Source organism: Pipistrellus hanaki (assembly GCF_964339955.1).
Source record: "Pipistrellus hanaki genome assembly, chromosome: X".
NCBI classification, from domain to species: domain Eukaryota; kingdom Metazoa; phylum Chordata; class Mammalia; order Chiroptera; family Vespertilionidae; genus Pipistrellus; species Pipistrellus hanaki.
Genome location: NC_140524.1, coordinates 31,792,249 through 31,808,677, shown reverse-complemented (window position 1 = coordinate 31,808,677; position 16,429 = coordinate 31,792,249). Strand labels below are relative to the sequence as shown.

The 16,429-nt window shown below is 39.9% G+C and overlaps 1 protein-coding gene across 4 annotated transcripts in view; it reads left to right on the top strand.

Moving 5' to 3' along the window:
• Window positions 1-16,143, top strand: part of XIAP (X-linked inhibitor of apoptosis) — a 59,913-nt gene extending 43,770 nt beyond the window's left edge. For 2 of the 4 annotated variants that reach the window (XM_084870793.1, XM_084870794.1), the window contains one exon: window positions 1,151-5,961. In XM_084870793.1, the coding sequence (XP_084726919.1) occupies window positions 1,151-1,344 (194 nt within the window). In that variant the 3' untranslated portion in view covers window positions 1,345-5,961. Of the gene's footprint in view, window positions 1-1,150; window positions 5,962-15,668 lie in introns of those variants that run through there. The other 2 variants (XR_014793769.1, XM_084870795.1) reach the window with 2 other exon arrangements.
• The last annotated feature ends 286 nt before the right edge of the window (window positions 16,144-16,429 follow it).

Sequence of the window (16,429 nt, the reverse complement as noted above, 5' to 3'; positions counted from 1 at the left end):
AATGGAGCCTAGAAATCTATTGTTACAAATGCTTCAAGTGATTCTCATGTGAAACCAGATTTGGAAACCATGGTATACAGTGATTACAAAGATTGTTAAAGTATGTAATACATTTGGAATAGTGCCTAGCACATGGAAATAACTGCTGTATTATTGTTAATTGTAGTTAAATAAGACCACAAAAGACATTTTTGTGGCATATGTGTTAATATTTTGCAAAACCTGGTTTGGGAAAGGCTGAATTAAGCAAAAACTTCAATACCACCCATATGCTGATGACACCCAAACTTCTATGTGTAATGTGACTTTTGACCTCAAGATTTGAATCCCCATTGGCCTACTAGACATTTTATATAGATGCCCTACAGACACCTCAAAAATATCTTGAAAATCCCAAACCTGTACTTTCTTTTATATTTCCTATTGGCATCACCATCGTCTTGTCAGCCACACAAGAAGTCTTGAAATCAACGATATTTCTTCTTTCTTCCTCATTCCTCACCTCTAGACAGTCAGCAAATCCTACTTGTCCCACTTCAGAAGTGCCCCTCAAATCCATCCCTCCATTTTCCATTTCTGGAATAAGCCATGCCGTTTCATTCATATATATATAGTTTTGTTGATCTCCGAGAGGGAGAAAGAGAAACAACAATGATGAGAGAGGAGAACCGTGACCTCCTGGTTCATAGGTCAACACTCAACCACTGAGCCACATGGGCCAGGCGCCATGCCCTTTCTATACACTACTTCTTTTGTGTAACCCTTGCTTCTCTGCCTGGCAATTGCTCGTCATGATAAATGTCATTCCTCTACTTTCCACTCCTCCTAGCAGCTGCCAACCCGTGAAGCTTTCCCCAGTTAGTCTGAATAGAAGAACTTGTTCTCTCATCTTGTCCCCAAGCACTTTGTAGATAACTTTATTATAGCACTTATCACTTTGTCCTTTATGCTTCCTTTTATTGTCTCCGATCATGTCCTTCTCTCCTACTAGCATTTGAGCTACTTAAGAGCAAGCAGATACCATGTGTGAGTCATCCTATCTCCTAACACATGACTAGTACCTGGCACATAGTAGGGGTTCAAATTGTCTCAATGAATTTAAACAACTAAGAAAGTCTATAATAAACTCATTTCTTTTCTTTTTGTGCAGAGATTAGTGTTGAAGAGCAACTAAGGCTCCTGCAAGAGGAGAAGCTTTGCAAAATCTGTATGGATAGAAATATTGCTATGGCGTTTATTCCGTGTGGACATCTGGTCACTTGTAAACAATGTGCTGAAGCAGTTGTTAAATGTCCTATGTGCTACACAGTCATTACTTTCAAACAAAAAATTTTTATGTCTTAATCTGCAGTAGCTGTGTTATATTCTTATTACTCTGATTGAATATGTGATGTGAACCAAATTTAAGTAATCAGCATTGAACTCCATTTAGCATTTGCTACCAAGAAGAAAAATGTAAAATTGCAGTGTTGTAATTGCCAATCTAAAATTTGAATTTCTAGACTTTTTTTTAAAATATATTTTATTGATTTTTTTTACAGAGTGGAAGGGAGGGAGAGAACTAGAAACGTCGATGAGAGAGAAACATCGACCAGCTGCCTCCTGCACATCCCCCACTGGGGATGTGCCCGCAACCAAGGTACATGCCCTGGACCGGAATCAAACCTGGGACCCTTCAGTCCGCAGACTGACGCTCTACCACTGAGCCAAACCGGCTTTGGCGAATTTCTAGATCTTTCATAATATTAGCTCTATTACCTATTTTTTTTTCTATTAATTGGAACCGTAGACTAAGAGGCATCATATTGTAACTGATCACAATGTGTATTTGTAGTGCACTGACTTGGCTTTTAAGTGTAAGTGAATTTCAAATAGGCTTAACATTCTGTGTAAACGTGGAGATTAATATCCCCAATCACATAATTTGTTTTGTGTGAAAAAGGAATGAACTGTTCCACACTGGTGGATAGAGGTTATTTTTAGATGTTAGTCTTTGTATTGTAGATTTTGTCTATTTTAAAATTATACATACATACTTGGGTGGATGATTTTTGAAAGATGATTTTTGTCATTGTTAAAAGGGTATCTAATGATAGCATGCCATCTAGCCTACGTGCATTGACATGAAAGATGTCAAAGCTATAAATCTAAAATGCAAGTGGCAAAACACTGTGTATCAAATGAGCTAACTGAAGGTTGTGTGCGTTTTATATATGTATAGAACAAAGGATTTGGAAAGATGCACCAAACTGTTAAATATGGTTTCTCTTAAGGGGGGTGGGGGGTGGGCCCAGAGGGGCTTTACTTTCACTTTCTACTTTTTTTTTTCTACTTTTTGGGCCCAGAGGGCCTTTCACTTTCTACTTTTTTATTTTGTTTTGTTTGAATTTTTGTAAGTATATGTTACTTTTGTAATCAGAATTTTTAGAAAGTATTTTATGATTTAAAGGCTTAGGCATGTTCAAACGCCTGCAAAACTACTTATTGCTCAGCTTTAGTTTTTCTAATCCAAGAAGACAGGGCAGTTAACCTTTTTGGTACCAATGTGAAATTTAAGTGTCTTTATGTTTGTCCTGCTTTGTGGATGAAAAATCTTTCTGAGTGGTAGTTTTCTGACAGGTAGACCATGTCTTCTTCTCTTGTTTCAAAATAAATATTCCTGATTTTGTAAAATGAAATATAAAATATGTGTCAGATCTTCCAATTAATTAGTAAGGATTCATCCTTAATCCTTGCTAGTTTAAGCCTGCCTAAGTCACTTTACTAAAAGATCTTTGTTAACCCAGTATTTTAAACATCTATCAGCTTATGTAGGTAAAAGTAGAAGCATGTTTGTATACTGCTTGTAGTTGTAGTGAAGGCTTTCCATGTTGAGATTCTCATATAATTTTTGTATTGTAAAGTTTCATGTGAGTTTTTACCGTTAGGATGATTAAGCTGTATATAGGACAAAATGTCAGGTCTTTCCTCTACCTAACTTTTTATTTTCTTGACTAGTAATAGTAGTAGATAATTCTGAAATAAATGTTCTCTTAAGATCCTTAAAAACCTCTTGGAAATCATAAAATATTGACAAGGAAAAAATAGTTGTTTAAATATGAAAGAGAAAATAAAACTTTAAGATGCCATATAGATTTTAAAAAGTTTTAAAATGCTTCATGGAACACCCAGGCTTTATATTACAAGATTCTCACAACAACCTGTTGTAGAGGTGAATGAGACATTTTACTACAGAGAAAAGTTGGAGAGTAAACTGTTAAAAATTATAGTTGTATTTTCTAAGAGAAAGAGTATCATCATTTTCTCCTAACCTCTGTTGATTACTACTTTAAGGGATATTCATTTTTAAATTGCACTGCAAATTTAAATGAGAATTTAAAAAATAATGACTGTCCTGGTTTTGTTTTACTATTAGTTATATATTCATTAAATTTTACATGTGTAGTCCAAGATTTAAATTTAAATTACAAAGGGAGAATAGTGTTAATGTTTGTAAACTGTGCTTTCAGGACCTATCTGCGCCAAGTCAAGTAGTTAGTTCAATCTAGTTATTGGCCAGAGACTGAATTGTTTTATAATAACATAAGGCTTTTCCTGTTCTGGGAGTCTCAGTCCATTAAAACTCTTAAAACTTGTGTGTTTAGAATTAAGCAAGACCTTTTTTCTCCCCATGAGTTGTGAAATTTAATGCATGAAGCTGATGTGACTAACAAGTTTATTTTAAGAATTGTTTAGAAATGCAGTTGCTTCAGGTTCTTAAAATCACTCAGCACTCCACCTTCTTGTCAAATTTTTTTTAAAGACTTACCAATGTTTGTCTGTGTTCACACTATAAAAAAGCACTGGATCCTTCCCATCTAATTATGCAAAAAATGTTCACTTGCAAGGTCAAAAATATAACCGGATCCAAATCTCTGCTTCCCCCTTTCCCAGAATAGTTCTCAGTATCTACATGTAGACATTCCTTTTCTGTATGAAGTTCATGCTAAGATTTCCAAGTGACACCAATTTACTACTTATAATCACATGAAGAGTCAAGTTTTGTAATAGTTATCTTTGTTTGTAATAATTTGGTATGCTTATCAAAAGCATTGTCTTAATTTTTAAGAAATGGCTTTAGTGTTTATATAAATTCCAGTTTATTAATTAATGGCCTTTCCTACTAGATTTGTTTTGTATGTGTGTGGTTTTGCTTTTTTTTCCCTTTGGTTAGGGTCTAAGATGGGATAGGGTGGTTGTAATGAGTGTACATAATGTAACCCTACATATTATGATCTTTTCTTGTTTTTGTTACAATATTTAAATTTTGGTAGTTGCTTTCTCTTGTTTTCATTTTAGTGAATAAAATTGGTACTTTGAACTCTTTGAACTCTCTGAATGGGAGACTACCACCACAGCATTAGTTGCATGTATTGTACCCTTAAGATCCAAATCATTGTTTTATTTCCTGATTACTCAGGTGTTGCATCTGGGAGAAGGCGGTAGAGGAGTGGGAGACATGGGATTGGTTGTGTATCATTTCCATTAGAGAAATAAAACTGGAGAGAATATTTGACAGATGTACTTATTTTTAGTGAAATCTTCTTTTTAAAAGAGAGGTTGTCATTTCTTCATCTATAAAAATGAGAGTAATACCTGACTTACAGTTATGAGGGTTCAAGAGATCAGGTATGTAAAATACCTGCTATAAATGTTAATTCTCTTCCTAACACCCTCCTGGTTTGCCTTTGACTCTGGAAATTTGACCTAAAAGTTAGGTGATAACTCTTTCAGTGACTCTTACCTTTTTTTTGGTGTTTCTCATAGTTAAAATGTAAATTGCAATAAATCAATAGGTCAAGTCCTTAAAATATTTACTTTAAAAAAAAAATCTTGAAAAATTTATCAAATTTGGGTGAGCTTTCCTAATAGGAACAATTGGCTAATTCCCACCTTCATAATCAGTTTCAGTTTAATACTTGGCACAATGTGAATTTCATTTGCAGCATAATAGAATTATAGGGGTCAAAGTTAGAAGTAACCTCAAGAGAGTATCTAATTCTTCCCCCTCATTTTACAGATGAGGTAATTGAGGCTCAAAGGTGAAGTGATTTGTTCAGAGTTGTATAGCTCATTAGTGGTAACCAGACTGGGACATAGTTTGAAAGTGAAAAACTTCAAGCTACCTTTCCTGGAAGGCGTCAAAACTTTATTTTTTTCAACTATTCTTTCTTCAATACCATAACTTTTGTCACTATATATTATTTTTTTAATATACATATTTTTTATTGATTTGAGAGAGGGAGAAACAGAAACATCAATGATGAGAGTCTCATTGATCGGCTGCTTCCTGCACGCCCCCTACTAGGGATCGAGCAGGCAACCCAGGCATGTGTCCCTGACTGGAATCGAACCCGTGACCCTTCAGTCCACAGGCCAATGCTTTATCCACCAAGCCAAACTGGCCAGGGCTGTTGCTACATATTAAATGACACTTTATAACTAATACAATAGGACAATCTTAAATACCTATATCTTCAAATTGTACAATACTACGTTAATGTTTGGGTGGTAAGATTCTATTTTGAAGTCTAAAGTTTGCAGATTGTGTAAGTATATTTTGACATTTTGTGTATACTCAGTTACAAATTCATGTTTTTTATTTGATGTAACAGGCTTTTATATAATTTTTGTTAGAAGTGTTTGCATTTTTTTGTTACTGTTATGCTTTATCTAACCTGAAAGAATGGCTAATTATTATGTCATTGTATTAGTGTTGTGAATAATCATGTGAAATGTTTTGAGATAGAGTACTATATTTGTGAGTATAATTTTATGGCTTCTTCCCCATATAGTAGAAACCTTTCCATCAGCATGGAAAACAAGAAAATTACTTTCCACTGCATAATCTGGCAGTCATAGATTAAAGCTTATTTTTCTGTGAATAAAATGTATTCAATAAAGTACTATTCTTTAAAATGATCTTATTACTTTGTATATGTTGTACTTTTTCAGACAAAACATAGAACAGCCCTTTTAAAAATAATAAATTACAACCTAAATACACTTTTAAAAATATATATTTTATTGATTTTTACAGAGAGGAAGGGAGAGGGATAGAGAGTTAGAAACGTCTATGAGAGGGAAACATCGATCAGCTGCCTCCTGCAACACCCCCTACTGGGGATATGCCCACAACCAAGGTACATGCCCTTTACCAGAATTGAACCTTGGACCCTCAGTCCGCAGGCCGATGCTCTACCCACTGAGCCAAACTGGTTAGGGCCTAAATACACTTTATGCCATTGTGCTAGGCATTAGGGTACACATCAAGTCATCATTTTAAAAAAGAGACATCCATTTTCACATTAACTTATAGAATTCTATAAATGCATGAAAAGTCAGGGTTTTTTATTTTTTTTGTTGCTTTCAGAGAGAGGAAGGGGGAGAAAGAATTATCAATGATGACAGAATCATTGGCTGCCTCCTGCACACCCCCCACTGGGGACAGCCTGCAACCCAGACATGTGCCCTTGACCAGAATCAAACCTGGGACCCCTCAGTCTGCAGGCTGACACTCCCATCCACTGAGCCAAACCAGCTAGGGCAAAAAGTCAGTTTTTAAAATATAAAAATATGAACCATAGTTGTTCCAGTCTTAACAGTCACTTAGGCTTTTAAAAGGCTAAGCGACTTAAGACTGGAACAACTGGTCTACCAGTTACCGTTATGGACACTGACCACCAGGGGGCAGACGTTCAATGCAAGAGCTCTCCACTGGTGGTCAGTGCGCTTCCACAGCAGGAGCGCAGTTCAGCCAGAAGCCTGGCACATGGCAGGCAAGCACAGCTGTGGTGGCAGCAGGGCTCCTCCCCAGCCGCCTGCTGCTTTGGCACAGCTATGTCCCTGGGGAGGGGGGATGTCTGCCAGTTTTGGCCTGATCCAGCAGTCCGACATCCCCCAAGGGATCCTGGATTCTGAGAGGATGCTGGCCAGTCGGAAGGATACCACCCATGCATGAATCCATGCACCAAGCCTCTAGTCACTATAACAAACCTTAACCAAGCAAGGGACCTAAAAGCCACTGCCCCTTTGAAGTACGTGGTAAAGAAGGATTTTTGTGAGTCTAGAGGCGGTAACCCAGAGAGTTTCAGAAGCTGCAAGCAATCTGATGGGATAAAAAAGGAGGAAATAAAGAATCCTTAAAGGCAGAGAGTTTAGAAGTAGGTACAATAGGCCCTGGAGTTACATTAGAGATCTGTTCCTACAGCACAACATAACACGATTTTCACCATAAGTCAGAACCCACCAACATAAGCACCTATGTCATTCACATGGAGTGAATTACAGCAGTAGTGAAGTGAAACAGTAAAAAAATAAAAATTTAAAAGAACAATGCCTGACCTTTGCTTGAGTAAATAAATAATAAAAGCCATAAAGCACATACGTACATACATTAAAATGATGGAACTTTTTAAAAATATACTTTATTGACTTTTTACAGAGAGGAAGAAAGAGGGAGAGAGTTAGAAACATCGATGAGAGAGAAACATCGACCAGCTGCCTCTTGCACCCACCCCCCCACACTGGGGATGTGCCCACAACCAAGGTACATGCCCTTGACCAGAATCGAACCTGGGACCTTTCAGTGCGCAGGCTGATGCTTTGTCCACTGAGCCAAACCGGTTTCAGCTTTTTATTATAAATAAATGGGAGATGGTGACGTAATTACAAAACAACGTACGTCAAGTTCGACATAACCTGAGGACTGCCTTGTATTTCAACTGGCTATTTCTCCTACCCATTCTTGCCCACAATGGAGAGTCCTAAATTAAGAGTTGTATTTCAGGCCTCATCTATTATAATGACTAATGAGTCCTTGTCTATGTTATCTGAGATGACCATAAGAATATTTTTAATTGATTTGAGAGAGAGAGATTGGTGTTCCACATATTTATACATTCATCTGTTTTTATGTGCCCAGAATAGGGATTAAACCCATAACCTTGGTATATCAAAATGATGCTCTGACCAAGGGAGCTACCTGGCCAGGGCCATAAGGACCTTGTTTTAAAGTCCACATTTTTTTCTTACATGTCAACTATACTTTCAATGAATATCAATGAAGATGTGAATTTTGAAAGCTTTTTCTTCAGAAATTTTCAAACACACAAAAGTATAATGAACTACATGATAACTCGTCATTCAGCTTCAACAACAACAAAATATATATTTTGCCAATCCTGTTTTTTTTTGAGGACTCCTCCTCCCTTTTTATTTTTGCTGTCATATCTAGAGAAAATTCTAGACATGTCATTTTCCCTGAATTACCTTATAGATCTATATCAGATTAGAATATTTTTTAGCCCTAGACGGTTTGGCTCCATGGATAGAGCTTAGGCCTGTGGACTGAAGGGTCCCAGGTTCAATTCTGGTCAAGGGCATGTACCTTGTTTGTGGGCATATCCCCAGTGTGGGGCATGCAGGAGGCAGCCAATCAATTATTCTCATCATTGATGTTTCTATTTCTCCTTCTCACTTCCTGTCTGAAATCAATAAAAATATATCTTTAAAAAGAACGTTTTTATATAAATGTGTAAATTTTAACACAATACTGAATTATAATGGGCATCTGAAAATTAAAATCAACTTTATTCCTTCTTCCCCTATTTGACGATTAAGTTAAATAAACCCCCTCAAAACTGATACTATCATCTGAAGTTACTTTTAAACTAGGTTCTCACTATTTAAATTGTAGTTTGCTTATAGACTTTAGAATAAAAGTGGTACTTATGGAAGAAGTAACAGCAGAGGAACCAAGATGGCGGCATAGGTAAACATCTAACTACAGCCTCACACAACAATTTCAAAAAAATACAAAACAGACACTATACAGAACTACAGAAAAGTTGACTGACTGGAAATTCTACAACTAGAAGGAAAGAGAAAACCAGAAGGAAAATTAGAGGAGCTGTAAAAGCCTAAGGTACAGAGACATGTTGCGCATGCGGAGAGGATGGAGCCGGAGAGGAGGGGTGGCTGAGTGTCTGAGTGTCTGGCTGGCGTTCCCTAACGGGAAGGAGATAAAAGCTCTGGACTGTGCTGAACCCCAGTTCTGACAGCACTGAACCCCAGTTCTGGGCGAGACCCTGGGGACCCAGACACATAAGGAGGGAGTCTGGGCTGTGAGGCGGAAACAGGGAAGCAGCGAAAGGCAGTCCCGGAGGCACACACATTGCGCGCAGAGGACGGACATTTGACTCTGCTGCTAGATTGCCTTAGCAGGAAGGAGGCAAAAGCTCTGGACTGTGCTGAGCCCCAGCTCCCACTGCACTGAACCCCAGTTCTAGGCCAGAGACCGGGGATTCAGGCTCATAAGGAGGGAATCTGGGCTGTAAGGCAGGAATTCAGGAAAGCGAAAGGCAGTCCCGGAGATGCGCAAGTTGCGCGCAGAGGACAGACTGTTGACTGTACCACCAGATTGCCCTAGTGGGAAGGAGACAAAAGCTCCAGAGTGCTCTGAACCCCACTTCCAACCCCACTTCCAACTGCACTGAACCCCAGTTCCAGGCTCATTGGGGGAGAGACTAGACTGTCTGGTAGTGCCTTTCTCTCAGAGGTGCTTGCAGTGAATACCAAAGGACACTGAGAAACACTGAGACTCAGGAACCTCATAGGGCGTGGCTGACGGAAGCAAAGGCTATAGGCTCCACCCTGAAACTCTGCCCCATCCAAGCTGAGCACAGAGGCCTTTACAATTTTCCAAGTCTAGTCAAATAAGGCTGTCTCCCGGCATAGACACAACTGATCCTCACAGCCAATTGGCCTGGAGGTCAGTTCCTCCCAGTGATACCAACAACAATCAAGACTTAACTACAACAAGGCTGTACACACAGTCCACAAAGAGGTGCACCAAGAGTGTCCACCTCAGGTGACTGGGAGACTGACCCACTGAACCATATAGGACACCTTAGCACACAAAGCCACCCTACCAACTCAGGGAAGCAGCGAATATGCCGCGACAAGGAAACAGATCACAAACGAAAGAAATGGAGGACAAAACGCAACTGGATACAAAGTTCAAAACCATGCTTATAAGGTTTTTCAAGAATTTCCTAGAAAAGGCTGATAAAATAAATGATACCTATGAGGATATGAAAAGGGATCAACTAGAAACAAAGAATACATTGTCTGAAATAAAAAATATTATACAGAGTCCTAAAAAGAGAATGGAAGATCACAAGAATCAAGTCAAAGATTTGGAACATAAAGAGCCAGAGGACACCCTTCTGCCGAGGCAAGAAGACAAGAGAATCCAGAAAGCTGAAGATAATGTAAGAAGCCTCTGGGACAACTTCAACCGAACCAACATCAGAATTATTGGGGTCCCAGAAGATGAGAGAGAGCAAGATACCGAAAACATACTGAAAGAAATAGTGACAGAAAACTTCCCCCACCTGGTGAAAGAATTAGACTTACAAGTCCAAGAAGTGCACAGAACCCCAAACAAAAGGAATCCAAGGAGGACCACACCAAGACACATCATAATTAAAATTCCAAGAGCAAAAGACAAAGAGAGAATATTAAAAGCAGCAAGAGAAAAGCAGGTAGTTACCTATAAAGGAACACCTATACGATTGTCAGCTGATTTCTCAACAGAAACCATGCATGCCAGACGGGAATGGCAAGAAATATTCAAGGTGATGAATAGCAAGAACCTACAGCCAAAAATACTCTACCCAGCAAAGCTATCACTCAGAATCAAAGGCCAGATAAAGAGCTTCACAAATAAAAAAAAAGCTAAAGGAGTTCATCACTGCCAAACCAGAATTATATGAATTGCTGAAGGGGGTTCTTAAGGAAGAGAAAGTAAATAAAGATAAAAACTATGAGCAACAAATAGGTAACTCTCAACAGGTGAAACTAAAAACCAAGGGAATTAAAAAAATTGGATGAACAATATTAACTGGTGAATATAATAGAATCAGAGGTATGGAAGGGGAGTGAACTGCTGATTCTCTGGGAAAAGGGGAGAAGGGGGGTGCGGGAAGAGACTGAACATAAACTGTGCACCTATGGATGAGGACAATGGGGGTGGGGAAAGGGCAGAGGATGGGGTGGGAACCTAGTGGAGGGGAGTAATGGATGGGGGAAAAATGAGGAACATTTGTAAAAATATGAACAATAAACATTTATTTTTTTTAAAAAAAAAGAAGTAACAGCAAGGTAGAATTATCTCTATTTAATAAATAAAGACAGAAATTTAAAAAAAAAAAAGTGTTACTTATGGGAAGTCAGTAGGCTAACTGCTTGGTATATGGGTACCTAATGGTTCTCAAAATGTTGTCCAGGGACCAGCAGCATCTGCACTACTTGGGAATTTGTTAGAAATGCAAATTATTGGGCCCCATTTCGAATCTGCTGAATCAGAAACCTAGGTGTGACCCAGCAATCTTTTTTTTACAAACCTTCCAAGTGGTTTTGATGCAGGCTAAAGTTTGAAAGCCACTGGAATATGGTATGGGGTCAGGTCTGAATCCACAAAAAACTAGATGGTTGTAATCTGTAAATCAAATTGCTCTCTAAATGACTGTCATCCTCACATTTATTTCCTTATGACTTGTTGCTAATGTAGTCCTGTGTATTTTCTCCTGCTACCAAAACGTGAAGGCATAAAATGCAACACCCTGAATGTCCCCTCTAACTCTACTTTTCTGTTGTTGACAATATTATATAGATGTCTCCCATTTTCTCCCTTTTCTGCCTTCCACACAACCCCCACTCCACCCCAGACCTTCCCCATGGTATTGTTGTCTATGGGTTAAGCATATCCTATCTAATAAAAGAGTAATATGCAAATCAACCACCACTCCGCTACACCCCAAGCCATGCCCACCAGCCAATCAGATCGAGTATGCAAATTAACCCAACCAAGATGGCTGCGGCCACAGAGAAAGCAGGAGGGAGGCTTGGGTTTCCTAGGCAATTGAGGAAGCCAAGCTTTCCACACACCCTGGCCAGCCCAGGCCTCTGCTCCAGGCTACAAAGTTTCAATTATAGAAGGTAAATAAACCCCAGATACCAGGGCCTCCGCTTGGGTTGCTGGGGAAGCGGGGGGAGGTGGCCAGCCTGAAAACCACCACAGGCCCCTCGCCAGGCTGCCCACACCCCACACCCCAAGGGAACTCCCACCCTGATCTGGGACACCCTTCAGGGCAAACCAGCTAGCCCCCATCCATGCACCAGGCCTCTATCCTATCTAATAAAAGAGTAATATGCAGATTGAACATCTCCAGCACACAAGATGGATGCCCCCATGTGGTCAAAGACCCTGCCCCAAGATGGCCACCACAAGATGACCTGCAAGGAAGGGCAGTTGGAGGTGATCAAGCTTTCAGGGGAGGGCAATTAGGGATGACCAGGTGGTAGAGGAAAGAAGTTGGGGGAAGACAGGCTGGCAGGGGAGTAGTTAGACATCAATCAGGCTGGCAGGGGAGTGGTTAGGGGCAATCAGGAAGGCAGGCAAGAGAGCAGTTGAGAGCCAGCAGTCCTGGATTGTGAGAGGGATGTCCGATTGCCCATTTAGGCCTTCAAGGGGTTCCAGATTGGAGAGGGTACAGGCTGGGCTGAGGGACACCCCCCACCCCCACCCCGTGCACAAATTTCATGCAGCAAGCCTCATCGGGTCTAAACAGGCAGTCAGACATCCCTCTCACAATCCAGGACTGCTGGCTCCCAACTTCTCACCTGCCTGCCTTCCTGATTGCCCCTAACCACTTCTGCCTGCCAGCCTGATCACCCCCTAACCACTCCCATGCCAGCCTGATTGATGTCTAACTGCTCCCCTGCTAGCCCATTTGCCCCCAACTTCTCTCCTCTGCTGGTGTGGCCACCCCTAGCTACCCTCCCCTGCAGGGTTGATCACCTCTAACTGCCCTCCCTTGCAAGCCTGGTGCCTCCCAACTGCCCTCCCGTACTTGCCTGATCACCCCCAACTGCCCTCCCCTGCTGGCCATCTTGTGGTGGCCATCTTGTGTCCACATGGGGGCAGCCATCTTGTGTGTTGGAGTGATGGTCAATCTGCATATTACTCTTTTATTAGATAGGATAGAGGCCTGGTACATGGGTGGGGGCCAGCTGGTTTGCCCTGAAGGGTGTCCTGGATCAGGGTGGGGGTTCCCTTGGGGTGTGGGACAGCCTGGACGAGGGGCCTGTGGTGGTTTGCAGGCTGGCCACGCCCCCTGGCAACCCAAGCGGAGGGCCTGGTATCTGGGATTTATTTATCTTCTACAATTGAAACTTTGTAGCCTTGAGCGGAGGCCTAAGCCAACCAGGGCAGGTGGAAAGCTTGTCTTCCCCCATTGCTGGGGGAAACCCTAGCCTGTTCTCTCCAGCTCTATGGCTGCTGCCATTTTTCTTGGGATTTACCTTCTATAATTGAAACTTTGTATCCTTGAGTGGAGGCCTAGGCCGGCCAGGGTATATGGAAAGCTTGGCTTCCTCTATTGCCAGGGAAACCCAAGCCTTTCAACTGCTCTCTGTGGCTGCAGCCATCTTGGTTGGGGTTAATTTGCATACTCATTCTGACTGGCTGGTGGGCATGGCTTGAGCGGAGTGATGGTTAATTTGCATATTACTATTTTATAAGGTAGGATGTGTTTTGGTTAGTCTCTTCCTGTCCCCTCCCTTTCCCCTGAGATCTGTTATTCGGTTATATGCATCCATACCTTGATTGTACTTTTCAACAAAACTTGCCTGCATTCAGTACTCTTTGAAATGTGTAATGAGAATCAATCTTCAGACCTTTCACTGCTGAGTTCATAATAGCCCCACAGTGCTCATTGTCATTAAACTATACTCCAATCCAGAAATGAAAGAATTAAGTATTTGAAGACTCATAATAGTGAAACAGCAATCAGTTGAAATTGTACAGACAGACCTGCACTTCTAGAAAGAGCCAAAGCTTCAGTCAAATGTGAGCAGTTAACCTACAACAATAGAATTTAAGAGTTAGAAATATCAACCTATCTAATTCATAATAACTAACAGTTCTGAATACTCTTTTAGATCTGAAAATTTTAAGTAACTGGCATAAAAGACTGAAAGAGAAGTCATGTAGCAGTCTTAGAACTCTAAAAGGCCTACAGAGTTGCATAAATCCATACTCAGGTTAATATTGGTAACCAAAATAAAACTCAAGTTAAGTAAGGCTAGATGAAGGTCAGTGGATCTAGTTTTCTTTTTCTGCAAAACCACTAATTTGCTTATAACAAATATTGAATAACTAGTAATTCTAAAATCAAATTTAAAAAAAATTTTATTTTAGAGAAAGAAACATTGATCTGATGTTCAACTTATTTATGAATTCATTAGTTGCTTCTTGCATGTGCCCTGACCAGAGTTCTAACCCATAACCTTCGCATATTGAGAGGACACTCTAACAAACATCTACCCGGCCAGGGCTAACCATTTGGCTTTATATGGAGCTGGTCTGCATAGAGGGGTTTTTTTTCTTCCCAATATTATTCTGTTAATTTGAGATTTCCAAGACTGTCGGCACCATAATTAATGACTACATAAGAAATCTTTTCATAGGTTTGTACTTGTTAACTTTAGTATTATGAATATTGGTTCAAAACAAATAAGGAATAAGAACCTCAGAGAAAGCAAACTTTGATTATTCTCCTTTTTAATTTCCCAGAATATAAATTTGAAAAAAAAACCAACTAGGGTACAATTGAGGTGATAGTATATCCACGATGATCATGCTACAAAATCTAATTCTTGTTTCAATAAATTGTACAATTCAAAAAATATATTCACATATAAAATTATAGATGTTCATTTGGTACATAAACTTTTATTTTTAGAGTTACTTTTCTGTAAGTCAGTGTTGTGTTTCTTTAACTTTATTCTGTAACTAGTTACTAGAGATTTCTTTTTAATTCCATTAGCTTATATGAGGGGCTTTGCATTTTTTGCTAAAGCACCAAAAATATTTTTTCTCATTAAATATTGGACTTTTGTTTGGCAGTGATTAGGTTCTGCTTCTGCCAGAAACTGACAATTGTACTGAGAAGTAAACAAACAGGAGTATGTTTCATGAACACTTGACATTTTAGAGGAACTTATATTAAAAGTAAAATTCCCTTGTCCTAGCCAGTTAGACTCAGTGGATGGAGTGTCGGCCTTCAGACTGAAGGGTCCCAGGTTCAATTCTGGTCAGGGGCACATGCCCGGGTTGTAGGCTCGGTCCCAGTGAGGGGCGTGCAGGAGGCAGCCAATCACTGATTATAATCATTGATGTTTCTGTCTCTTCCTCTCCTTTCTTCTCTGAAATCAATAAAAATATTTTAAAAATAAAAATAAAAGTCCCCAAATCTTGCCAAGCCAGTGTAGCTCAGTGGTTGAGCATGGACCCATAATTGAGCATGGACCAAGAGGTCACCAGTTCAATTCCTGGTTAGGGCACATGCCCAGATTGCAGGGTCAATCCCCATTAGGGGGTGTGCAGGAGGCAACTGATCAATGATTTTCTCTCATCGGTGTTTCTAATCCTCTTCCTTTCTCTAAAACCAATAAAAACATTACATTGTTTAAAAAAATAATAAAGACCACAAATCCCCCTATAAAGTTCATCTAAAGTAGAAAGAAACTTGCTAAAAATTATTGTTTTTTTCAACCCTAAGACCATGTGGATTCTGGCAACAGAGAGGAATTGACAGGACTACTCCAACCATAAAGACAGAAGAGAAGCAGTCCAGAGATGGAAGTCACTGATGACACCTTACCATAATAGCAGTCAGCAGCTATGTATCACTGCAGGTTGCCCAGAACCAAACCAGAGAGGGTTGGACCCACATTACCACCATTTGCTCACCATGCAGAACTGAAATATCATTGCTGACATGTACACATAAGGAACTGTTTAACATTGAAATTGGATCTCAAAAAACTGGTGGCCCAGAAAGAAGCTCACTACAGACTGATTCATATGCCTTTCAGCATAACGATTATTGCTTGTCTCATTTTTTTTATTATTACCAGTATATTTCCAGTAGGACATGATCTTACTCATCTAGAGGAAATGGTGAACAACATAGACTGATGAACAAGAACAGACCCAGAGATAAGGAGCCATGGGTCAGACTGTTGGACTTCAAAGGGAGGGTGGGGATAAAAGGGAGAGATCAACCAAAGGACTTATGTGCACACATATGAGCCTAACCAGTGGTCAAGGACAATAGGGGGATGGGGGCATGAGTGGGGGGATTGGAATGGGGGTGGAGGACAAATATGTGATACCTTAATCAATAAAAAAATTAATTTAAAAAAATAAAATAAAAATAAAAATTATTGTTTTTTAATTCTTTATTGTTGTAAGTATTACATATGTCTCCTTTTCCCCCCATTGGCCTCTCCCAGCCTGCTCCTGCTCCCAGTACAGGCC